Genomic DNA, 27,010 nt, shown 5'->3' with positions numbered 1-27,010 from the left:
AGGAAGGAAGGAAGGAAACATTTATTAAGCACCTACTATGTGCTTAAATGTATACTGGGCTCATTTTTTCCCTCACAACTACCCTGGAAGATTATCGTCTTTATTTTATAATTGAGGAAATTAAAACAGATAAAGGTTAAGTAATTAGTTACATAGGTAGTAAATGTCCGAGGATAGACTTGAACTCAGGTCTTCCTGGCTACAGGCCCAGCACTCTATCTAGTGCACCCCCTACCTCCCCTAATACAAATAAAGGATTCCTGATGCTATGTAATCATGAAGTGAATTGATATCAATATTTCATAGAATTATAGCATTATATAGCTAGAATGAACCTGAGAGACAATATAATCTATGACTTATTTTATAGATTAGAAATCTGAGGACCAGAGAATCTATATAAAATCACCCAGTTGGTTAGTGACAGGATTTAGCATGTAGATATTCTGACTTTTGGTCTAGTGCATTAGGATGTTAGTCATCCTTGATACCTAGCATTGCTTGGTCCCCAGGGCCACAGTTAAACTAGTCTGATAGGGATGATGAGTCTTGCATTCTTAGCTTTCTTATGGAGATGCTAGTTAGCCAGGGTTATGGAAGAAGGAGGGGAGAGAAAAAAGAAGGAAACAAATCTGGGTAAACAAGTACTTCACAAGTGCCTACATCCTTTTTTCCATCTGTGAAATGGTTGATTCTTCCCTCCCCTACTTGCCTTTCTTACTTCCCAGAACTTGTTATGGGTGAATGAGATTGTCACAAATGTGGAATGCATTGGATTTCTTGGAGTATTAAATATAAAGTGATAAAATAACCTTTCTTCTGCTGGAACAGAGCAGTATTTAGTGGTCTTTGGACTGATGGGAAAGCACCAAATCTTTTTTTGGCAGCACCAAGACTTTTCCCTATCATAATCTAGTACATTAATATGACAAATTATCCCGGGCCCAAGCAATTACAAGGAGGGAGAATCTAAAATAAAATAATCTGTGGGCAAGAAGGACTTATAGTAATAAGAATAGCTGGCATACAGTGCTTTAAGGTACCATAAAGCACTTTCCAAATTTTTTTCTCATTTTAAACTTACAACACCAAGAGGTAGGTGCTATCATCATCCCTATTTTATAGATGACAAAACCCAGGCAGGTAGAGGTTAAGTGACTTGCCCAGGAGCACACCAATGGTAAGTGTCAGAAGTTGGTTTTGAATTCAGGTCTTCCTAACTCCAGGTATGCTGCTATCTCCATTCTGCCACATAGCTGAGACAACAAAGCTGCTTGATCTGTATATTTTTAAAATTACAGTCCATAGCCATTGACACTATGCATTTCATGAATCATTGTGAACTTAGTAAATATGGAAAAGACAGAAAAAATTGTCTTATCATGTTGTTTTTTAGTTGTTTTAAACTTAATCAAAGGAGAAAGGGCATGAATCTCTGAGTCAGTGTTTGAGATCATTCATGCTTCCAATATGGGCTAGCTTCTAGAGTACCCATCAGAAAAACTCACCGTCCACTCCGATTTTGCCGTCACCATCAGAATCTCCAGCTGTGAGAAAAATCTTGGTCTCATCAGGTGTCAGAGCTCGGGCATCAGGGGCAAAGTTCTGCAGGAAGTTCCTAGGTCAATAATGGCTATGTTATTTTATTTATCTTGTTTTCAGAGGGTCACAAGTAATTTTTAAAAGAACACACTAAAGGAGCAGTAAGGTTTGCACAGTGGAGAGAGTGCCAGGACTAGAATAGGAAAAATCTGGGTCAAATGTAACCTTAGACACTTCCTAAAAGTTGACCCTGGCAAAGTCACTTAACCCCAATTGCCTCGACCTTATCACTCTTCTGCCTTAGAGTCAATACATAGTATGTATTCTAAGAGGATAAGAGTTGATTTTTGGTTTTGTTGTTAAAGAATACACTAAGGTTTGATCTTCATGAAGACACATATGTGCTCCTCTACCCCATTTGGCTTTGATTTGGCCATTTTGATATGGCCTAACATTATTCCTTGGCAGATTGTGCCAAAGGTCACATACTGAAAAAAGAGTCTCCATTTCCAACCATATATAAATACAAGCCTGCAACCTACAGAGAGGGGGAAAAAACTCCTAAAAAGCTGCCAAGTATTGAGCAAATGAAAGAGATTCTGTTCCAAGGGCACCTGATTGCATTTTCTCAGGGGTATGTCCTTAATAAGATCATAGGTGGGGGGGGGGGCAGCTAGGTAGCTCAGGGGATAGAGGCCTTGAGATGGAAAGACCTGGGTTCAAATCTAGACTCAGATACTTCCTAGATGGGTGGCCCTGGGCAAGTCACTTAACTCCCATTGCCTAGCCCTCTCTTGTGCCTTGGAACCAATACATGATATTGATTCTAAGGCAGAAGGTAGGAGTTTAAAAAAAAATCATAGATGTAGAGTTGGACAAGACTTGGAACAGAAGGTTTAAGCTTTTTTTGTGTTCTGAACTCCTTTGGCAGTCTGGGAAACCCTAAGGACCTATTCTTAGAGGATGGTTTAAAATGAATGAAATAAAATGCAAAGTATTCCAAAAGAAATCAAATATATTGAAATATAGTTGTCAAAATATTTTTAAAAGCCAGATTTACAGGGGGCAGCTGGGTAGCTAAGTGGATTGAGATCCAGGCCTAGAGATGGGAGGTCCTGGGTTCAAATCTAGATTTAAACACTTAAGTTGTATGACCCTGGGCAAGTCACTTAACCCCCACTGCCTAGCCCTTACCACTCTTCTGCCTTAGAACCAATACATAGTATTGACTCTAATGCAGAAGGTAAGGATTTTTTTTTTAAACGAAGTTTACAAAGCTCATATTTAAAAACTCCTGCTTTGGGGCAACTAAGTAGCACAGGGATGAGTGCCAGGCCTGGAATGGAGAGGATCCGGATTCAAATCTGACCTCAACATTTTATTTATGTTTTTCGCACTAATATAAATAGCAAAGGCACACTTACTGAAGTTCTTCCTCTTCTATATAGCCACTTTTGTCCTGGTCCAGGATACTGAAAACTTTCTTGACCTGGTCAGGGGTCTTGCCAGATAAGCCAACCTTGGAGAAGAAGACCTTGTAGTCGAAGCTGCCAGCGGCTGAAAGAAATAGAAATTCTCATGGCATTAGCCATTATTTTAAAAAAAAATTAGACTGAAATTCAAAGCTGCTAAGGTCAAAGAGCGTGACTTGATATACCATTTTAGGGATTTAGTTGTTTTTGTGTGTGTGTGTGTGTGTGTGTGTGTGTGTGTGTGTTTTCAAATACAAACAATGAAACAGAGGCAGGTAAAGGCTAAGTGACTTACTCAGGGTCACACTTCTAGTATGTGTATGAGAATTTTGTGTAGACAAGGTCTTGATTTTATTAAAAGGAGACAAATTTGAATATCAGAGGCTGCCTATTTTATTGGATAGAGAACTAGAAACAGGACTACATGGTTTAAGTTCCACTTCTTACACATACTGGCTGTGTAGCCTATCCAGTAAGCTCTCAGTGCCCCCAGGAAACTCTTTAAGACTCTAAATTATAGAGCAGGTGCTGATCTGAATTTTCTTCACTGGGCTTTCCCTCTAAAAATAAAATGACATATCTGGGGTATTTTAAAAAATAGAATTACATGTTATAGGCAGCAAAAAAGATCTACGCATGAAAACAACGTGTTCTATCCAAGTCCTTGATCTGCACTGCTTACTATGGGGCCATTCATGTTTGTCATCCAAACATAGCTGGATGGTACCAAAAAGAAGCCCTTCGTTGCATTTAAAGTTCAGGGCTAGTGATTGGATAGCAGCAGGTACCAAGGCAACAGCTTGAGTGTTTTTGTTTGCTTACCAGCAGGATTGCTTCTGCTATGGTTCTCAGATTGGTTTTCCCAAATGAGCTCAGTTGGTAGGGCAGTCACTCAGCATTCAAGGCATAGCAGGGTTTATAAGAATATTCCCTGCTCTTTGAGAGTCAATGGCTTATAGTAGAAAGTACACAAGATTGGGTTGGTCCTGAGAGCCAGGATAAAAAGACCCAGTTCTCCTGTCATTGATGAGTTGTTTCCCTGGTCTCTTAACCTATATTTCTTTATCTTAGAGTTGGAAGGGACCTTGGAAATAATTTACCTCAATTTTTTTCATGTTTCAAAGGTGGAAACCAAAGCCAAGAGAATTTGAAGTCAATCCAATCCAATGACATAGTATTTGTAAAGCACTTATCACAGTGCCTGGCACATTAATAAACACCTGTCCCTTTCTCTTCCCAATTCAAGTCAATTCAATTAAAAACAACAAAAAAAAATTTAAACCCTTACCTTCTGTCTTAGAATTAATACTAAGTATTGGCTCCAAAGCAGAAGAATGGTCAAGGCTAGGGAATTGGGGTTAAATGACTTGCCTGAGATCACACAGCTAGGAAGTATCTGATGCTAGATTTGAATCCAGGACCTCCCCTCTCTTTGCTTGGCTCTCCATCCACTGAGCTTGTATTAAAAACAAATATTTATTAAGTGTCTACTAGTTGCAAGACACCACATTAGGCAATGGGGATACAAAGTAAAAAAAAAAAGTTACCTGGTATAGTTTCCCTTCTACTGAGGGATTATACATTTAAGTAAATACCAAATATATACAAGGCCATTTCAGAGGGGAAGGAATTCTCATAATTGAGAAAATAAGAAAAAACTCTATTTAAATGGTGGCACCTAAGCAGTACTTTGAGGGAAGCCAAAGATTCTCAAATGCAGAAGTGAGAAAAGCATGGGGAACCACTTGGACAAAGGGATGGAGGCAAGAGATAGAATGCTGTATCTGAGTAACAGCTACCAATCCAGTTTCATTAGAATGGAGAGTGAGAATAATAACAAATAAGATGGTTTGTGACATGCCCCAGGACACTCAACAAGTTAGTGTTACAGCTGGAGTTAAAACCTAGGAATCCTGGATCATAGTCTAGGAGTTCTTTCCACAGCTGTGCCTCAGTTTCCTTTTCTCTAAAATGAGAGGTTGGACTAGATAGTCTGTCAGGTCCCTTCCAGTTCTAATTTCCTTTAATGCTATGACAGTTACAAGAAGGGGAAAGACCCAGTCCTCACCTTTGCAGCTGGACAGAGCTGCTTCAATGTCCTTAGGGGAGAGGATATCGGTCATGCTCATCTTGTTGCTGTAAAGTAACAATTGAGAGTGAGTCACTTTGACCTTGAAATTGAGTTCTGTCTCTCTCCAAGAGGCTCTAGGAGAAATTCCTCAGCTGGGAACGGTTCAAACTACTGATGCCCCAAGGGATCAAAAGGAGACATTAGCTGCCCGGGATCTGGGCAGTAAATGAGGATTCCCTTTCACCCATGGCTAAGGGATATTGAAGAATGATGCACTCAGAGTCTAGGTAATAGATTTCTGGGCAACAATCCTGTCTGTCAGAAGCAGATAAGCCTTGTTGCCACACCACCGAAAAGTCTATTTTAAAAGTATCTTCCAGTGACTAACCAGGAATGGCATTTAACGGAGAAAATCGACTCTTTTGAGCTAAAGCAAACAGGCTTTACCTACCACACTGTGCTGGCTGTCTTGACGATGGGTGAATGATGGTTTACAGCAGGAGTCCTTAACCCTTTTTGTTTCACAGACCCCTTTGGCAGCCTGGTGGAGCCCATGGGCCCCATCTCCAAATAAAGTTTTGGGAAATAACTGAAGCAAACGCTAAGTTTCAGTCAGGAGTTAAGAGAAAATCAAAATATAATTTTTTTCCCATCCAAGTTCACAACCCCCTGAAATAAGGGTCCTTGTGTCCTGGGTTAAGGACCCCTGTTCTACAACATTCTTAGGCAATGAAAAAAGCCCCCAGTATTAAAAGAAAAATCATCCATGGCTTGTCATACTTACTTTCCTTGGCTATCCTTTTAAATGGATGCAAACACACTCCGCCCCCTGACGAGGAAGCTTTGCCTGGGAATGGGGGGAAGTATTCAAGGGAACCCCTTATCCCTTTCCTCACTTCCCAAGGTAGGGATAAGCCAAATCCAGTCCTTGGTTTAGAAAGCTGCCAGATCTCAAAACCAATTTGGGCTTCCCGAGAACCCAGAAAAAAAATCTGCCCAATGGAAAGTTTCAAGGACTTTCAAAGTATTCCACGTTTAGGTGGCAAAGAGAAATTTCTTTTGCCTTCCCTAGGTTAACAAGCTCAGGCATCCCGACCCACCAACAAGAACCTGATCCAAAAGCCATTCACTTGGAAACCGCTACAGTCTTAATCTCCTACAGCCTCAGCAAGCTTCCCAAAGAACAAAAACATTTCCTTCTTTTCCTTCTCCAGTTAGAGTTCCTCCCTCCCCTTTTCTTTTGCCCTCTCGTGGGCTAGGGAGTCCAGGGAAGAGAGCTGTCCTGAGGAAATGCACGCATTGGTTAGGAGTTCGCTTGGGTGGTCCTGACACCTTTCCACCCAAACCCTTAGTGAGCTAGCTGGGAGTTAAGCTGCAACTCAACCACTTGGTTTTACTAGTACCCAATTCCTTAGAGAGGTCACCCAGCAACCAACGCTTTTAATCCTCTGCTTCTTTGTGCTGTGCTAAATCCAAGAGATTATTTTCCTTCAATGTTTGGGGTTTATGCAAGCTTGTTTGGCTCTAGGTTCCTTTTTCCAAACCTGAAGAAGAATTTGTTCTACTTACCTTTCGGATGTTCTTGACTCTCTAAAGAGGTGTTAGTGGGGAGCAGGGAACTTTCCTTGCAGCTCCTCGAGCCCTGATCCCTGCTTATATACACATTAAGTTGTAGACCATATACAGATTTTAGGTCTAGGTATCAGGGATGGAGCCTGCCGGTATCAGATGAACTTGCCTAACTAATCATCTTGCACTATTTTTATCTCAAGAGAATACATATGATATTTGCAAACGAAACAAGATGAGTAGCTACAACTATGAAAAGGGTTTCACCAGATTGAATTTCTTATGATTTAAGCAGAAAGTTTTGACTTCTCCATAGGCTTAGGGCCAAGAAGAAAGACAAGTCTGTTGGACTGGACCCCAGGACTAGAGAACCAACTGAACCAAACTAGTCTTGCAATGAGACAGACTTGAGAAATTTTCTAGAGTGATAACTTGTTATTACCCTAAGGAGAGAGCGGACAGACTTAATCACTGGCTATTTAAAAAAGTCATGGAAGAATCTCATCCTGCAGTGTTCAACTCATACTTTACTTGGGAGAAATGAACAGAGATGATCCAGACTCTGTTAGTTGAAAGGAAAAACAGGACACAGCTCTTAGAGTCTCCTTCTCTTCCTTATTTTCTCTTCCAGCCAGTTTATTTTTGTCAAATAGTTTGTATGGTATTGGGATTAGTTGTTCCTTAAATGTTTGATAGAATTCACTTGTGAATCCATCTGGCCCTGGGGATTTTTTCTTAAGAAGTTCCTTGATGGCTTGTTTGATTTCTTTTTCTGAGATTGGATTGTTTAAGAATTCTATTTCCTTTTTTGTTAATCTAGGCAATTTGTATTTTTTGTAAATATAGGCCTATTTCACCCAGATTGTCATATTTATTGCCATATAATTGAACAAATCTTTGGGTCAGTTTAGAGAGCATTGGACTACACAGTTTGGTGCCCTATAAAGAGCTGGGTTTAGAGTCAGAGGACTTGAGTTTGAATCCCATCTCTGTCACCTACATAGTAAGTCTCTTAATATCTCTGGGTTTCAGATTCTTCATCTGTAAAATAAGGAAGGGTAGGACTACATGACTTCTAAAGTCCCTTCTAGCTCCAGATATCTCATCCTAAACTGTTCCATTTCCCAGAACCCAAACTGTAAAAAGGAAGGAAGTGAGAGATCCCAGAAGCTCCTTCTTGCCTACATGAAACCTTGATCTTAAAGTATGAAAGGGTTCTTTTGACCAGTTTTCCAATTTGTTTTCAGTGCTATGGATTTACGTAATCACTTCAAGTCCTCACCAATTTTATTTACCAGACACTCTTCCTGTACTGGTCACCCCAGGAGGGCAGTCACCATGGTTAACATCTCAGACAGTAGGTCAATAAGCATTTATTAAATACTGACTTTGTGTTAAACACTGTGCTAAGCCCGAAGGATCCAAAGGAAGGCAAAAGGCAGTCCCTTGCTTTTAAGGACCTTACAATCTAATGGTGAGAAAACATGCAAACAACTTGGTACAAATTATATACAGGCTAAACTGGAGATAGTCAACAGAGGAAAAGCACTAGAATTAAGGAGAACTGAAAAAGACTTCCTCTAGATGGTTAGATTTTAGCTGAACTTGAAGGAAGCTAGGAAGCAGAGATAAGTAGAGAGAGAATTCAAGTCATATGAGGGAGTCAGAGAAAATGCCTGTAGCCCGAGGATGGGGTTTCTTACTTGAGGAACAACAAAAACAAGTGTCATTAGATTTCAGAGTAAGTAGAGGGAGTGTGAGGTGTAAGACAAATGGGAAAAGGAGTTGGTTAGGTGGCTCAGTGGATAGAGATATAGGCCTGGAAATGGGAGGTCCTGGGTCCAAATCTGGCTTCAGACACTTCCTACCTGTGTGACCATGGACCAGTCACTTAACCCAAATTGCCTAGCCCTTACCACTCTTCTCTCTTGGAACTGATAGTTGTATCGATTCTAAGTCAGAAGGTAAAGTTTAAAAAGAAAAAGAGAGAGAGAATGGAAAGGAAGAGGGAGCAGGTTATGAAGGGCTTTGAATGCCAATGGATTGTATGCTTGATCCTAGAATTGAGAGCAAGCCACTGGAGTTTGTTGAATATAGATGGGGTAAGAGGTGGAGAGGGAGTGTGTGACATAGCCATACCTCTTCTTTGGGAAAATGCCTTCGACAGCTGAATAGAGGATGAACTGAAGTAAGACGAGGTTCATGGTAGGAACACTGGCCAGCAAGCTCTCACAGATTTCTGGGGTGGTAGCTCTGTCAGAGAAAAGAAAGGGGTTTAGGCAAGAGATTTTACAAAGGTAAAATCAATATATCCAATCAACAGATCAGATACTAGGAATGAAAGTGAGGAATTGAAGATAACACTAGATTATAAACCAAGGTACCCTCAACAGTAACAGAAAAAATGGGTACAGTAGAGAATTGGAAGGGGGTGGGTGGGAGAATGAGCCAGTTTTAGACATATTGAGTTTAAGATGTCTCTGGGATCTCCAGTTTGAGATGTCCAGTAGGCAATTGGAGATTCAAGTTTGGAGGTTAGCAGTGAGGTTTGGGCTGGATAAGTGGATTTGAGAATCATCAGCATAGAGATGATATTTGATTCCATAGGAACTGATGAGAACACCAAGAGAAGATGGCCAAGTGCAGAGTCCTGTGCTATACCCCCAGTTAGTGATCATGTCATGGATGATGATGCAGCAAAAGATCTAAGAAAAAGCATCCAGATAAGTAGGAGAAGAAACAGGAGAGATAGTGTCACAAAGAATCAGAGAAAAGAGAATATCAAGGAGAAGAGGGTGGTCAACAGTATCACAGGATGAAGAGAGATCAAGAAGGTTGGGGGGATGAAAAAAGATGAGAAAAATGAGGAGAAAATTGTATCTGGGCAGTTAAAAGAACATTACTAATTTTTGGAGAGAGACGTTTGGTTGAATGAGATTGGAGGCAGAGGGTAGAGATGGGGAGAAAGCGGAGGCACTTGTTGTAGATGGCCTTCTCAAATTTAGCTGTAAAAGGCAGAGGAGATATGGGACAAAAATTAGTTGAGATTGAAGGATCAAATAAGGGGTTTTTGAAGATGGGGGAGACATGAGGGCATTTTTAGGCCAGAGGGAAAGTATCACTTGATACTGAGAGATTGAGGATCATTAGAGAAGCCTTGGAGGGCAGCTAGCTGAAATAGATAAATTAGGGGGCAGCTAGGTAGCTCAGGGGATAGAGGCCTAGAGATGGGAAGACCTGGATTCAAATCTGGCTTCAGATACTTCCTTGATGTGTGACCCTGGGCAAGTCACTTATTCCCCATTGCCTAACCCTTGCCACCCTTCTGCCTTGGAACCAATACTTAGAATCAATTCTAAGACAAAAGGTAAGGGTTTTGTGCAAGTGGAAAATTTGCCACGTCTGAGCTACATTCCCAGCATCCTTTTAAGTGCATCCTCATTTGACTTACAGAGGCTTGGGAGATAAATTTGGCTGAGACCCATGTTGAAGGGCTCTTTTTGGTCTTTGCTTTGGTTAAAGTGTGGCAGGTGTGGATCTCTGGTTCTGTACACTGCTCACTTGACTACTTTCCCTCTCATTTTTGTTATAATTAAATCCTTTAGTTTAAAATATCAGGAATATTTATTCATTTTTACTCCTACAATTTTTGGTGACCTTGAAGGGACAAAATTTCTTTTCCTGCCATGGTCTCCCCTCTCCCTTCTCCCTTCTTCCTCCAGGAAACCTTTCAGAGCTTTCCCAGACTCATTGCCTGCACCTGCCCACCAGGAGAGCCAGGCAGCTGGGTCTCTCCCTTGCAGAAGCTGTTCCTGCTAACTCTTTCTGCTGCTGCTGCTGCTGCTGCTACTGGTAAGCTTTAAACTCCCTGCCCCCAACCCCAGCCTAGAGGAGAGGAATCCCTTTTCCCCTTACCAGGTAGCTGGTCCTCCCTCCTAACTAAGCCCCTTTTCACCCACCCCAGCTTGCTTCCTATACTTCCTTTTAGCTAAAACATTTTCCCACTCCAGCTAAGAGGTGTCCTTGCCCCTAAAACCAGTCCCAAATCCTTGCCTTATAAAATATTATAAAATAAGACCTTTATAAAGGCAACACAAGCATCATGATTGCTACTTTACAAGAAACCTTTTTGGTTTTCATTCAATTGGGAACCTTTAAGTTTTCAGAATATTTCTCTTTATGTTGCTAGGAAATTTTCTTTACTAATTCCTAAATGTTAAGGCACAAAAACTTATCATACAAAAAATGCAAGCTAAAACGCAAGCCAACATTCAAATTCAATTAGACAATTTTAAGAACTCCTTAAATGGTCCAATGGCAATAGATGATTCCATTCAAAACATATCCAATTTTTCCAAGCTTATTCCTGAACTACCAAAAGAAATTGATACTGAAATAGACACAGAAGAGCCCTCACCTGTCTTGGATGGAAAACTACCTCTCTTGTATTGAACAACTCCTAGCTAACCTTCACTCCCATGATCCTTCTCCCAATGCCCCATCCTGCCCTGTCCCTTCTCCCACCCCACAACCAACCCCAGCCCCAAGAAAACCTCATCCTCCTATCATACAAGTTCCTACCTGTGCTACCTCAGTATCCACACAGACACCTCCTATGAAACCATGACCAATGACATATTCCTATGAAGGCCTTTTCCCCTTAAGGGAAGTGCCCCCAGTACTACAAACTGGGGATGTGTTAAAAGTAAAACAACATAAGCCTTTCATATCCAAGGATATAAAAGAATTTAAACTTGATGTTGCTAGTTATGAAGATGAGCCTATCCTGCCAACAAAATAGATGGGCAATGTATTCTTTCATTTTGATCCATCTTATAAAGATGTTGAACAATTGCTCCATGTGTTTTTAACAGAATGTGAGAGGGATAAGATGATCTCTCATGTTAATAAAGCAGTGCATAAAAAAGGGTGCAATGCAGCTCACTGGCCATTTCTAGAATATATTATTGATTTTATACCTCCATTGTTTTATTTACCTCATTTGCACTCATACTATGGATCATTGCAAGTTAAACAGGAAATGAATCTTATTTCTTGGCAAGTAGCCTCTATATTTTACCTCCGTGATTGCGAAATATATGCATTTTTAATATTTTTGTTTTTCTTCCTACATGTACAAAAGAGTATTTGATTTTTTTCCTCTCATTTTTTGTATTTGAAACACATCACCAGTATTAAAAATATTTTTGTAATTGTTTTGATTTTAGCAATAGAATAAGCTAAGATGTCCATTTGCCTAGCATATAAATGTATACCCCAAACGCTTTGGAGTATGGAAACTTGCCACTAGTTATTTAAATATTATGAGACTTTTGCTTGATGAATATGTCTAAATCAAGGAAAAAATTGACCACAAAGGAGCACAGAAATTAACCTGCGAAGTGTGAAAGAAGTACAAAGACCAAACCAATCCTATGGGGATTGATGACATTCTATGCAAAAAGTGAAAGAATTTAATCATGTGTAAGACTAGAGGTTGTGGCTGTTTAACATGTATTAAATGCAGGACTTCCTTGTACCACACTCTCTATACATAACATTGATTGTTCTGGCTCCATTATCCCAGAAAGCAAAAAAAAAAAAAAGTGTCAAAGCAGGGAATGATATTTCTCAATTGTTTTGAGATCTAGTTTTTTTTTCTATTTTTCTTTAATGATGTGGCAACTTAATATAGTCCAGACTGCTAAAATGGGTTGGTTATGATTGTCATTTCAGGCTTATGGGACATGAATCTCTACAAGAACCTGTTGTGATTTGTGAATTTTTTTTCTTTCCTTCTTCCTAGAATTTATTTCACATTTTTAATATTTTATATTTCACTCAGAGGTTATTTCTAAAATTTTTTTAGATTCTTTGACGCTTTTGATAATTGATTCATATGCCTTATTAATCCATCATATATCCCTGTGTGATTCTTATATGCATCCCTATATCCTCCTGGGGGTGGGGTGGGGAATGTGTTATTATCCTCCTCAGAGGGGACTATGTTATTGTTAGGATTTTTTTTTAAATTTGAGCTTAATTTAGAACAAGAGACTACCTCCCAGAATCCAGAAGATGAACTTTGAGCTTAATTTAGAACAAGAGACTACCTCCCAGAATCCAGAAGGTGAACTTTTGGAGAAGGCACCACGAAGATGCCTGCAGAGACTACACGCTGCTCCAGGAGTTCCTGAACAAACTGAATGTGCAGAATTGAACTTTGGGGGGGGGGTCGAATACATTTGCTTATATGTACTTTATTGTACCAAAGGGGACTGCCCCCAATTGGTTTTGTTCTTGATTCCCTTTTGTTTCCTTATCCCCAAATCGTTGTATTTTTCCTGTGTAAATATTGTATGTACCTTAGTTAATTGTGTTTAAAATGATCCACTGGGGAGTCTCTTATTCCCCATTGCCTAACTCTTGCCACTCTTCTGCCTTAGAATCAATACTTAGAATCAATTCTAAGACAGAAGGTAAGGGGAAGGAAGGAAGGAAGGAAGGAAGGAAGGAAGAAAGAAAGAAAGAAAGAAAGAAAGAAAGAAAGGAAAGCTAAGCCCAGGTGCCTGAATTCCAGTGAGCAATCAGATAATCTAAACGTGGAACTGTGTGTATTTCAATTAAATTAAACACTTTCAAATAAATTAAACACATGTAGCACCTGGGCCCCTAGAAAACTACCCCAGGTTTAGACACCCACTCAAAATCATAGTTCATGAGCCCTCTCCCTCACTCAAATGAGCTTATTTTTGCCAGGCAACACCTCAGTTCAGTGCAAAAGGCATCTAATTTTAACTCTTCTCTCAAAGCCCATTTGTCTAAGAATTTCCTTAATTGATTACTCAGTGTTACACACCTGCAAGAGGTGGCAGGGTTGGTGAGAGATCTTGGTCTCTTTTTATCTTCCAGCTTTAAGAAAGCTTCTCTGTGCTGACAAGAAGCTGAGCTGATTGAGGAGCTAGCTCCTCTACACTTGGACTTCTCAGAGAACCTTGTCTTCTCTTTTGAAGCTGGAAGCTCAAAACATAGGATTTCAAGCTCTCTTTATTCTTGCCCCCATGCAGCTGTGGAGCATTTTATAATCTAAAAATTAGGAGAAACTTGAGTAAATGGATTTTGAGACTTAAATTATCAGAATTTTGGACTTTTTTTTTGTTGGTTTGTTTTTTCCTAAATCTTTATTTTCTGTCTTCATATCAATTCTAACACAGAAGAATGGCAAGAGGATTAAGTGACTTGCCCAGGTGTGTAAATGGAATTAGCTCACCCTCATTCATTCTTTGGACTTTAGCCACCAGGAATAATGTCACCCCACCCAACTTAGAATTAAGTGGGGAGTGGGGAGGTCTGTGACCATGATGGTAACTGCCTGTGAGTGTTGGTGTTGGAGGAGATCGAGTGAGACCTCAGGCTGCTTCCTTTTGAATTGTCAGGTGGGTAAGTAAGGCTGACTCTCTTTTTCTCTTGGTGTTTCTGGAGGCCCTAGCCTCAAGAGGTCTCTCATCTTAGAGAAGGCCTTGTGGCTAGAAGCCTTGTTTAATTAATCTCTGTGCCCCCTCTGCTGGGGTCTCTGAAACCCTACCTGGTCCGGGCCTCTGGTCCAGCCCAGAGTTTCTCTCTTTCATTTTCCCTACCTTTGACCTTCCTAATTGTAAATAAAACACCATAAAAGTCATGCTGACTTGGGTCTTTTATTTTGGAATCGAGTAATCCATTCTTGGTGATCAAACTTCCCAGTCCAACCATAATCCTTCCATTTTCCCCTTTTACACAGGGTCACACAGCCAGAAAGTGTCTAAGGTGTCAATTTGAACCCAGGTCCTTTCAAGACCAGGCCTGGAGCTCTATCCAGTGTGCTATCTATCGGTCCCTATAGTTCTGGGCTCTTGGCCAGAGTATACAACACACCATATTCCTGAGCCACTGCCAATGTTTGCCAATAGGACCTTGGACAAATAACTTAATCCTCTCTAACTTTGTTTTCCACATCTGTAAGTACAGGGATTGGACTAAATTGGACTAAATAAATTTCTAGGATCCCATCTAGTTCCAAATTTGTGATTCTAAGGGCACACTGTAATTGAATAATGATGTGATGGATATTAAGATGCTGGGGGTAAAGTGAGTCACCAGGGCCTGGGAGCCTGTAACTAAAGTAGCAGGAGATTTGGAGCTATCAGTATTGAGCAGTCTCAGCTGTGGTGCCCAGTCAATCTCCACTGCTAGCTGTAGGCTCCTTTAAGATGTTGAGTGAGTTCACCTCCTGCTGGAGTAACTGCCTGCCTGTTGGGTGAGAGCAGAAGCCAGCAGGAAGTGGAGCTCAACTTCCTGGATACAATGGAGGCTTCTCTGTAATCTCAACTAATTGATATTCTCTCCTCTCCTCAGTCCCTTTAGCCTTAGGTGATGTTATAAGAATTACAGGAACTCACTGATTCAGGCTAAGGGATTTATTTGAAACTGGGAAGGGAAACTGAGGTAAGAGGGTTTAAGGTCTTGAGAAGCTGTTGCTAGGGGCAACTGGCAAGTGTTGCCAATGGACCTAGAAGGTAAGGTCAGGCTGAGGGAACCAGCCCTCAGCCAGAGATTATCTGACACTGCCCTGATGTTGTTTGATCCACCAGCTAAACAGATGTAGTTGTTAAGTTGGTTTAGGGGTGTCCCTATTCTAGGCTACTCTAAGCTAAAATCCTGCCCATGCTCCACCTCACCAGGGTCCCCAAGGGGAAGTCAGGGGTAGCTGGGTATCTGGGTGATGTCAAGGAAATAAGAACCCCAAGGTTGGGTTTTTCAGGGGCTTAAATAGTCACAGAGCAACTGTCAGCTGGCATGCGGGTGGCACCTGCCAGGCCAGAGTTCCATTCTGCTAACTGACAGGATTGCCCAGGGTAATATTGCACATGCAAGAAATCCTGCATTACAACACATGTAGGGAATACAACAGCATCTTCAATCAGTGAGCATTTCTTTTTTTTTTTTAAATCCTTACCATCAATACTCTGTATTGGTTCCAAAGCAGAAGAGTGGTAAGGACTGGGCAATGGGGGTTAAGTGACTTGCCCAGGGTCACAGCTAGGAAGTGTCTGAGGCCAGATTTGATCCTAGGACTTCTCATCTCTAGGACTGGCTCTCAATCAACTGAGCTACCCAACTGCTCCCATCAATGAGCATTTCTTAAGTACTTTCTATGTGCTAAAGGATTGTGTTTGAAGAGACCCACTCCAGATCCTCATGTGGTAGGTGCCTACATGTAGGGTTAGATGTGGCCAAGATAGCCCATACCTCTGATACTACAGAGTTGTCATTGACCCATGATGGAGTCATCATGCTTCTCTCTAGTGGGTTTGAGTTGGACATTTCTTCATTAGCCTTTACTCTTATTTCATGTTTCTGCCTTATCTTATATACCTGGCAGCAACAAATTACTTATTTCAGTTCTGCTTTATAGCTGGCACCAAAAATATTGCTATTCTCTCTACCCTCATTTTTTTCCTCAACCCTTAACATCCCCTTTAGTAAATTGTGCAAAGGCAGAGGTTACTGGAGAAATGAAAGGAGATTGAAATATTGCAATTTATGGCCTAGAATCAAGAGGACCTGGGTTCAAATCTGGACTTAAACACTTCCTAGCAGTATGACCCTGAGCAAGTCATTTAACCCCAATTACCTAGTCCTTACCACTCTTCTGCCTTGGAATTGATGTCAATTCCAAGACAGGAGGTAAAGTTTTAAAATAAAGAAATATTATCATTTTCAACAGCAAAAAGTCCCTATACATGTGGAAGGTGAAGCAATAGGACTAGTAAAGACTTAGAGATTGTGAGTAGTCAGTGATACCTTTTTATATAGTATATCTGTCATGTCCAGGTCTATGCAGAAATTCTGATTATGTTAGCCCAATCATTGTTAACTATATAGTTAGTATTCATCTTGTGCTCAGGAGAGGTGAAGGGATTGATGGTTGCTGCTCTCATCCCATTCTTGGACTCCATGGAGACTTCAAGGACCTGTGGCAGGGCAATGATGTGGATATGATCACTCTTCTTGTACAAGAACTCCACCTCCTGTAACTTTGGATGATCAGTTTACCCTCAATAAAACGTTCAACTTATTTTCCCACTATAGAGAGTCTTTAGAGGTAGACAGCCATAGAGACACCTCCAGGTCATCTGAGGTTCTCTGGTCATTGAAAGAGGACAGCAGCTCAGCCACCATTGTCTGCTTCTCTGCCTACTTTATCAAATCCATTGAAATTTTCAATTGTGAACTGTGAGGACTTGGGGCACTATATCCTCTTTGCTCTTGGCAGAGAGAGCTTTAAACAGTTCAGTTCTTTCCTATCCTCCATTAGGACCTTCAGATAGGAAATCACCATTACTTGGTAGAAGAAATTGTGCTGAGACCTAGTTTTTTGGATGAATGACTTTTTTTTTGTATGAGTTTCATTTTCTATTTCTAGTCATCTTTAACCTACTCATTGTACAGGACAGACAACTCTAAGAGCTCTAAGATCAGTGAATTCTGGGAAAGGGTCTCTGGCTGAATTCAGTCCTGCTAAGCCATGATGACTTCATCATAGGCCAAACAATTCTTCAAATTTCACTTCCCAGTAGTTCTCACTTCTGCTGTGGAGGTTCCTTCACCATCCTCTTTAAATAATCCCTCTCTAATGTTGGAGGAGATGTGGCAAAATTGAGACACTAATGCATTGTTCATTGAGTTGTGAATTGATTCAACCATTCTGCAGGTCAATTTGGAATTATGTTCAAAGGGCCATAAACGAATGCAAACCTTTTGATCCATAAATACCACACTACTAGATCTGTATCACAAAGAAATAAAAAGACAAATGGGAAAATGTTTGTACAAAAATATGTATAGCTGCACTGTTTGTGGTGGCAAAAAATTGGAAACTAAAGGGATGCTCCTCAATTGGGACTGAACAAATTACATTATCATAATATAATGGTGATGGAATATTATTGTGCTGTAAGGAATGATGAACAGGATGGTTTTAGAAAGAGCTGGAAAGACCTTCATGAACTGATGCAGAGTGTAATGAGCAGAACCAGGAGAACATTATACACAGTAACTGAAATATTGTAGAATGATCAAATGTGATAGACTTTGCTACTAACAGCAATAAAATGATCCCAGGATAATTCTGAAGGACTTATGAAAAGGAATGCTAACTACCTCTAGAGAAAGAATTGTTGGAGTAGAAATGCAGATGAAAACATGATTTATCACTTGACTATTTGGGTATATGACTTGGGGTTTTGGTTTTATAAGATTATTTACTTACGAAAATGAGTAATATGGAAATATGTTTTGCTTGATAATACATGTATAGCCCAGAATGAAGTGTTTGCCAACTTCAGGAGAGGGGAGAGTAGAAGGGAAAGAGACAACATGAATCATATAACTTTGTAAAACTTATGTGGAAATTTGTTATTAAAATAAAAATAAAGTTTTAAAAAATAATCCCTCTCTACATTGCTTACTGTGTGTCACATATTGTGCTAGACCCAGGAGTAGTTATAACATTTGCATAATATATGTTCTCTTCTCAGATGAAGATTATAACATGAGCCAAATCTATGCAAATCCAAAATTATACACAACAAGTGAAAAAGTGGTACATATCTATTCTGATCCCAGAAGTCATCATGCTCAGAGAAGACTATTCCATAAGGAATTTATAGCAAGCTCATGAAGATTACAGATAGATCTTGTAATTAGGCTTCAGATTTAATTTGTCACTAACTGACTTCAAGCATATTATTTGATTGTAGTTGTGTATGTGTTTTTTTCACTTCTAATTTAAACATTTATTAATATTCATTTTTAACCTGTTTACATGCTTCATGCCCCTACTTTCCCCTTCACCTCCCGCTCTCCCCCCACCCATGGCTGATGCACATTTCCACTGGTTGTAACATGTGTCCTTGTTCAGGGCCTATTTCCATATTGTTGTTAGTTGCATTGGTGAGGTCGTTTCGAGTCTACATCCCCAATCATGTCCACCTCAGCCCATGCATTCAAGCAATTTTTTATCTTCTGTTTCCTCTCCTGCAGTTCTTCCTCTGAATGTGGGTAGCGTTCTTTACCATAAATCCCTCAGAGGTGTATGTGTTTTTTTACTAAATGTAGTGTGGCACAGGGGAAATAATTTAAGACATAGAGTCAGGAGATATGTTGATTCAACTCCTGCCTCAGATACTTTCTAGCTGTGTCACCCTGAGGGAGTCACGTAACCTCTATTTGCCTCAGTTTCTTCATTTGTTAAATGGGAACATTAAACTTAATGGCCTCAAAGATCTCTTCTGGCTCTAACTCTATTATTCTCTAATGCTATAACTTGGAGTCAGGAGAGACCTAGCTTTGAATCTTTTCTCTGATACTAGCTATGTAACCTTCAATAAATCACTCAACTGCCTAGAAATTCAGTTTACTCATCTGTAAAAATTGGATGATGGGGGTAGCTAGGTGGCACAGTGGATAGAGAGCCAGGCCTGGAGTTGGGTTCAAATTTGACTTCAGATATTTCTTAGTTATGTGACCCTGGACAAGCCACTTAATCTCAATTGCCTTGACCTTACCACTCTTCTGTCTTGGAGTCCATCTTAGTATCAATTCTTTTTTTTTTAATTAATTAATTTATTTAGAATAGTTTCCAATGGTTACATGATTCATGTTCTTTCCCTCCCCTCTTTTGTCTCCACTCCCAGAGCTAACAAGCAGTTCTAACAGGTTATGCATGTATTATTATTCAAAACTGTCTCCTTATTATTAATATTTGCAATAGAGTGATCATTTAAAGCCAAAATCCCCCATCATATACCCAATGAACAAAATAGAAGGAAACATGAAATGTCTCATTGAAAAGACAACTGGCCTGGAAAACAGGTCTAGGAGAGACAATTTGACAATTCTTGGTCTATCTGAAAGCCTGGGGGAAAAAAATAGAAGCCTTGACATCATATTTCAAGAAATTATCCAAGAAAACTGCTCTGATATACTTGAAGAAGAGGGCAAAATAGACATTGAAAGAGTCCATAGATCACTCTCTACATTAAAACCTCAAAAGACAACCTCCAGGAATGTAATTGCCAAATTCAAGAGTTTCCAAGCCAAGAAGAAAATATTGCAAAAAGCCAGAAAGAGACAATTCAGATATCAAGGAGCCCCAGTCAGGATTATATAGGATCTGGCAGCCTCAACACTAAAGGACCACAATGCTTAGAATATGATGTTTAGGAAGGCAAGAGAATTGGGTCTACAAACAAGGATCACCTACCCATCAAAAGTGACTATATACTCCCAGGGGAAAATGTGGACATTTAACAAAACAGAAGATTTCCAAGTATTCCTAAAGTAAAGACCAGAACTAAATGGAAAATTTGAAGTCCAAATACAAAATTCAAGAGAAACATGAAAAGGTAAACAAGAAAGACGGGGAAAAAATTTTAAGGGCTTCAGTAAGGTCAAATTGTTTATGTTGCTATATGGAAAAATTATATTTGTAACTCTCAAAAATTGTTTTCATTATCATAGTAGATAGGAGAATTATTCATAGGTAGAGATTGGGGTATTATGATTATGTTAACCCACTCAGCAAGTGACTAGTATTATTGAGCATGGAAGTAGCATGGTAAAGTGGAAAGAAATGTGGTTTGGAAGTTAAAGGACCTGGGTTCAAATCCTAGTTATGAGACTTACTATCTTTATATATGATCTTGGGTAAGTCATTTTACTTCTTATCTGTAAAATGAAGTGTTTCAATCAGGTGACTCCTGAGATCTCTTCCAGCTCTAAAAATATGATCAAATAATCTCATGACTTTAAATTCAAGTTATCAATAAACATTTATTAAATACTTAATATATACCATGGCACTGTGCTAGGCTAAATATTCAGTTCAGTCATTTTTTAATCGTCAGTGACACTTCATGACCCCATTTGGGGTTTTCCTAGCAAAGATACTGGAGTGGTTTGCCATTTCCTTCTCCTACTCATTTTATAGAGGAAACTGAAAGAAAAAGGGTTAAGTGACTTGCCCAAGGTCACCCAACTAGTAAGTGTCTGAGATCAGATTTGAACTCAAGAAGATGAGTCTTCCTGACTCCAAGCCTGACATTCTATCCACCGAACCACCTAGCTCCACAAACATTTAAAATTACATGATCCCTGAACATAGGGAGCTTACAATCTGTAAATTAGGTATGTTCGTGTAAGATGTAGATGCCCACATGACTTATCTAAATGTAGAGAAGTGCCTCTCATAGGCAACATGGATAGATATATCTAAAATCTTGCCCATCATTTTTAAGGAAATACTGAAATTTTTACCTTGAAAAGAGTAGAAGGGAAAAGCTAGGTGACTCAGTAGAGAGAGCACTGACTCTAGTGTCAAGAAGACCTGGCTGCAAATTGGGCTTCAGACGCTTCCTAACTGGTTGATACTGTACAGGTCACTCAACCTCTGTTTGCCTTAATCCACTGAAGAGGAAAGTAGCAAACTACTCTAGTATCTTTGCTAAGAAAAACCCATGGACAGCATTGACATGCTAAGGTCCATGGGGCCACAAAGAGTTGGACCCAAATGAAGAACAACAAAACATTTGTTAAGTTCCTACTATATGCCAGGCACTAGTGATACAAAAAGATACCCCCCAAAAGTCCCTTTTCCCAAGGAGCTTACTTTTTTGTTAAAGAAAGCCAGGGAAGTCAGTAGAATGAAAAGAGGAGGAAGAGAATTCCAAGCATGAAGGACAACCAGAGAAAATGCCCAGAGCCAAAAGATGGGGTGTCTTGTTCATGGAAGAGTGTCCATGTTCCATGTGTCCAGTGTCACTGGATCAAAGGGTATATATTGGGGAGTAGAGTGTAAGAAGACTGGAAGGGTAAGAAGGGGCTAGGTTATGTAGGGCTTTGAATGTCAAACAGAGCATTTTGTATTTGATCCTAGAGGCTACAGGAAGCCACTGGAGATTTTTGAGTAGGGGGATGACCTTGTCCGACATACACTTTAGGAAAATCATTTTAGTGGCTGAATGGAGTATGGATTGAAATGAAGAGAAACTTAAGGCTGGCAGACTCACCAGCAGACTACTGAAGTATTTAGGGCATGATATGATGAGGACTTGTAGCATAATGGTAGTATTGTTTGAGGAGAGAATGGGGCACGTTTGAGAGATGTTTTAGAGGTGAAATCATTAGGCTTTGGCAACAGATTGGATATAAGAGTTGAGAGATGGTGAGGAATCCAGGATGACTCTTAGCTTGTGAGTCTGAAGGTCTAGGAGAATGGTGTTGCCCTCTACAGCAATTGTGAAGGTAGAAGGCGAAAGGGGAAGTTGTAAAAGGAAAGATAGTAAGTTCTGTTTGGGGCATGTTGAGTTTAAGATATCTACTGGACATCCAGTTCAAAATGTCCGAAACACAATTGGAGGTTTAAGATTGGAGGTCAGTAGAGAAATTAGGGCAGGATAGATAAGTTTGAGAATTATCAGCATAGAGATGATAATTAAAAGGGGAGCTGATGAGATTCCCAAGTGAAGTAGTATAGAGGGAGAAGAGAAGAAAGCTTAGGACAGAACCCTGAGGAAAATGCTGGTAATACAAAAGATAATCACAAATAGCAAATAGTGAATAAATCCTCTTATCAAGTCTACAAATTAGAATATACCAGTAAACAGACAACTGACTAAGCTCTTTGTTGGAGGTAAAAAGACATGTAAAAAGACTGGAATCTACAGGCATATAAGGGCAACTGGATCTTCAACAAGTCCCTGATTTTTCACTTTACCTTTTCCCTTAGGTGAAATCAGGGTCTCTCTCATGGTTTAAACTATGATTTCATCTCACTTTCTTTCCTTTTTGTCTCCTCTCTTAGCAACCCAGATCCCATTGAGATTCCTATGTTTATAGGTGAGATGGGAGTCATCAATGCTATTGCTGCTAGTATGGTGGAGGACCACCATTAGTTCTGATGCTGCCTTATAAGGTCCTCTAGTCTATATCATCTGCCTTGCTTCTACTGCGTTCTACAGCCAGGATACTGTTATCTAACTACTTACTATTGACACCCAAGTCCCCTGGGTCCCGTCATTGAACCTGGCTTGGCTCCACTTCTAGACCTTTCCATCTGCCCACTGCAGACTTTTCTTTTATGTTCTCTACAAATTGGAGTATGAGCTCCTCGGGAGCAGACACTATTTCACATCTACTTTTTGTTTTCCAAGTGTTTATCATGGTGCTTACACCATGTTGTTGTTTGGACATTTCAATCATGTTTGATTCTTCATGACCCCATTTGGGGGTTTCTTGACAAAGACATTAGAGTGGTTTACCATTTCCTGCTCCTACTTATTTTAAAGATAAGGAAACTGAGGCAGACAGAGGAAAGGGACCTCCTCAAGATCACACAGCTAGGAAGTGGCTGAGGCTGGATTTGAATTCAGGAAGATAAGTATCCCTGACTTCATTTCTGGCACTCTATCTACTGAGCCATCTAGCTTGGACCATAGCAAGAGCTTAATAAATGCTTTTTCATTCATTCTCAACCCTCTCATTTTTTAGATAAAGAACCTACGGATTAGGTGGGTTAAATGGACTTCTTCAAGCCCATACAGCCAGCCGATGGTGCAATCAGGACTTGAAATTAGTTTTTCTCAGTTCCAGTCTTTTGTGTACCTTGTATCCCATCAAACATAAAATGACAGAAGAATGCATATGATAAGATGCTAGACCTTACGTTTAGCAAGGAATTTTTTCTTCTAAAAAAATTGGAATTAATTTTGTTTGTGTGAGGAAAAGAGGGCTGGTAAAAACCAGCAGTAAATTTATCAACATAATTCCTTGGTTTATAGTTCTGTGACATCATTATATCATTTTTTATTAATGCAGATGCTATGAACCTTATAAAAGTTTAAACTAATACAGACAGTAATCATAAATGCCAGGATATGCACAAATCTTGTGGGGCTTATTTGAATAATTGTGTGTAGGTCTAGCATTTTAGGCAAACAGAACATCTTTTTAAGCTTGTTAACACCCTGTTGCTGTTTTTAAAAGATGATGAAGTCGGCATCTTTCTGAGGATGCTAAAGAAAAAGAAAAGACTTTGCTGGTATATTTGGTCAATTACACCTGCCTTTCCCATCTGTGCAGGAGAAAAGTTCACACCATTCAGTTTGTTATATTTCTGAAAGTGTGAGGGAACTAAGAGGTTATGATGTGAAGTCCACCAGAGGCTCATAAATATGAAGTAAGTAGGCCAAAAAAAAAAGGCAGCCTAAAATAACTTTTGTCTACAACAGGAAATGATTTGCCTTTAGGATGGGAAATGTTGGCCAAAATAAGTTATATCTGAGGACTCCAGGGAGACTCAGCTTTAAAACTCCATTGTTCAGCACATGAGGCCAGGCAGAAAGACAAGGATCACAGGATCTCAGATTTAGCCATGAAAGGGTCCTTAGACATCATCTAGTCCAATAGTTTTATTTTACAGTTGAGAAAACTAAGGCCCAGGGGAAGCTAGATGGCACAGTGGATAGAGTGCCAGACCTGGAGTCAGGAGGACCTGGGTTCAAATGTGATCTCAGACACTTCCTAGATGTGTGACCTTGGGCAAATCACTTAAGCCCATTTGCTTGACCCTTGCCTTTCCATTTTAGAGTTGTTACTAAGACAGAAAATAAGGATTTCAAAAGGAAAAGAAAACTAATGCCTAGAAAGGTTTCCATCAGAGATTTATGGAAAGCCACAGCGTTAATAAGTAGAGGAGGCAATATTTGAACCCAGGTCTTCTGATTCCAAATTCAATATGCTTATACCCCAAAGAGATAATAAGGAAAAAGACTTGTACAAAAATATTTATAGCCACGCTTTTTGTGGTGGCAAAAAATTGGAAAATGAGAGAATGTCCTTTGATTGGGGAATGGCTGGACAAATTGTGGTGTCTGTTGGTGATGGAATATTATTGTGCTAAAAGAATAATGAACTGGAGGAATTCCACATAAACTGGAACAGCCTCCAGGAATTGATGCAGAGTGAAAGGAGCAGAACCAGGAAAACATTATACACAGAGACGGATATACCGTGGTACAATCGAACATAGCAGACTTCTCTACAAGTAGCAGTGCAAAAATCCAGAGCAAGGCTGAGGGACTTATGAGAAAGAAAACTAACCACATTCAGAGGAAGAACTGTGGGAGGAGAAACACAGAAGAAAAACAACTGCTGGAACACATGGGCTGATAGGGATATTATTGGGGATGTAGACTAAACAATAACTCTAGTCCAAATATCAATAATATGGAATTGGGTCTTGATCAATGATGCATGTAAAACCTAGTGGAATTGTGTGTTGGCTAAGGGGGGGAGGGCAGGGAGGCTTGGGAGAGAGGGAAAGAACATGAAATATGTAACTATGGAAAAATATTCAAATTTAAAAAAATTTTTTTAATTTAAAAAATAACAACAAATTCAATATGTTTTCCACTGTACCAGAGTCCTTGGGAACCAACAAAGATGTGACCATCCTATGCAAGATTATTAGTGCTATTCATCAGAGGTTCTTGTTTTTTTTTTTAACTGCATGTCTAGAAGTGTAAAAGGAGAAAAGAGAGAACATTTTGCATAATTTCTGCTTTTGTATAAATTGGTGGTAAATATAGATTGATTTCACTACAGAAGTAGAAAAGTATATTGGAACCAAAATCTGGAGTTAGAATGGTTCCTACGACCCCTTTGGACCACCATTTCTGACTGGATTGATTTTTTTACTGCTCTGTGCCTAAACATAATGTCAGAGCCTCACTGAAGATAAGTTACTGACTGGGCTTGTTATGGCACCTCTCAAGGCAACATTTACATTTTAAGCAAATTTTTGAAATTTTTTTTATTATGAACTTGTCAAACATAAACACTTTCATATACAAAAAAGAGCAAAAAAAAAAAAGTCCTACACATTAATCCATAAATCTCTATTGTGTGTTGCTTGGGTTTCTAGCATATGGTAATATCAATGCCACCATGCTCATATGTATTCCACTTTGAACTTCTTTCTGCTCTCCATATTTTAATAAAATGTTTGATGTTCTTTATTTTAAAAAACTTTTCATCATCATCACTACCTCCCATTATCACAATTCTCCCTCAACCCTCAAAAAAAAAAGCCCTTCCTTATAACAAATAAGTATATTCAAACTAACAAAATTCACCTATTGGTCAAGTCTGAGAATATAGGTCTCTGACTAGAATGAATTAAGTAGTACAGAGCTGAGGCAAAGATGAAATGCTGATCCAGAAATCCTGCAAAATCCTTCATGTTTTAATTTCATGTCTCAATCACTTAGACTTAGAGTATAATAATTACTATGTTACCAATTACTTAAGTTTTATGAATGGATACATGTTCGTCTTCTCTTCAGTATTTCTTTTTTAGAGGTAATAAGTAGCTGTCCTATGCCTGGAAAAAATATAGGTCTCATTTTGCACTGTCTATCACCTCTCTGCCAAGAAGAAGGAAGCATTCTTCAACATCATGACTAGCCATTGCATTGCTCAGTCTTTCAAAACTGTTATCTCTTATTATATATTGCAATAATTGTATAAGTCAGGGTCTTGATTCTTCTTGCTTTACTCTATTGGTTCACATAAATCTCCCCAGGATTCTTTGAATCTGTCCCTTTTCCTATTTTTATTAAGAATAATATTCCATTATACTCCTAAGCTAGAATTCTTTCAATTGTTTTCCATTTGATGGGCACTCAAAGTTTTTTTTTTCCAATTAATTGAAACACTAAAAAAGTGTTGCTACACATTTTTATTTATGGGTTCTTTCCCTTTTTTTTCTCTCCTTTCTTTACCTCCTAAACCCCTTGTCATCTTCCATTAGAATGTTAAGATTCTTGAAGATAGGGATTGTTTTGTTTTCTTATATTTATATCCCTAGCACTCACCTGGTATTATGAAGTTTTTAATACATGCATTATCTATCAATAATAAAGCATGTAATGAGTGCTATGAAAAATTAAAGGGAGAAAGAGAATTAGCAAAAAAGAAAAAAAGAAAAAAAGGCACAAAAAGAAATAAAGTAGAAACTGGATGAGTCTATGGAATTTCAGGACAAGATGATGTAACATGACAATTCAGAAATTTGTGTGGAGAATTTAAATGTATTAATAGAATCAGTGAAAAATAGAATCATTTTATAAGGAGACAGAAAAGTAAGAAGAGAAATGGAAAAACCAAATAGATATGTAAAAAATCCCAACTGAAAAAGGATTTAGATTTAGAAATGAAGCAAAAGAGATGGATCTAGAGGACATATCGAAGAAAGGAG

At 39.3% G+C, this 27,010-nt stretch overlaps 2 protein-coding genes across 2 annotated transcripts in view; one reads left to right on the top strand and one right to left on the bottom strand.

Annotated features, from left to right (window-relative positions):
* LOC123231188 (parvalbumin, thymic-like) overlaps positions 1-6,814 on the bottom strand; it is a 16,864-nt gene extending 10,050 nt beyond the window's left edge. The window contains exons 1-4 of the mRNA XM_044657439.1: positions 6,655-6,814; positions 5,083-5,150; positions 2,967-3,099; positions 1,509-1,618 (exon numbers count right to left, since the gene is read on the bottom strand). Coding sequence (XP_044513374.1) covers positions 1,509-1,618; positions 2,967-3,099; positions 5,083-5,143 — 304 coding nt within the window. The 5' untranslated portion in view covers positions 5,144-5,150; positions 6,655-6,814. The remainder of the gene's footprint in view (positions 1-1,508; positions 1,619-2,966; positions 3,100-5,082; positions 5,151-6,654) is intronic.
* Positions 6,815-9,242: 2,428 nt separating this feature from the next.
* Positions 9,243-27,010, top strand: part of LMTK2 (lemur tyrosine kinase 2) — a 194,389-nt gene continuing 176,621 nt past the window's right edge. Inside the window, exons 1-2 of the mRNA XM_044678966.1 lie at positions 9,243-9,381; positions 10,377-10,506. Of these exons, the coding sequence (XP_044534901.1) occupies positions 9,243-9,381; positions 10,377-10,506 (269 nt within the window). The remainder of the gene's footprint in view (positions 9,382-10,376; positions 10,507-27,010) is intronic.

This window comes from Gracilinanus agilis, chromosome 1, assembly GCF_016433145.1.
Source record: "Gracilinanus agilis isolate LMUSP501 chromosome 1, AgileGrace, whole genome shotgun sequence".
Taxonomy (NCBI): domain Eukaryota; kingdom Metazoa; phylum Chordata; class Mammalia; order Didelphimorphia; family Didelphidae; genus Gracilinanus; species Gracilinanus agilis.
The sequence above is the reverse complement of the archived record's forward strand: the minus strand, read 5'-3'. Positions and strand labels throughout refer to the sequence as shown.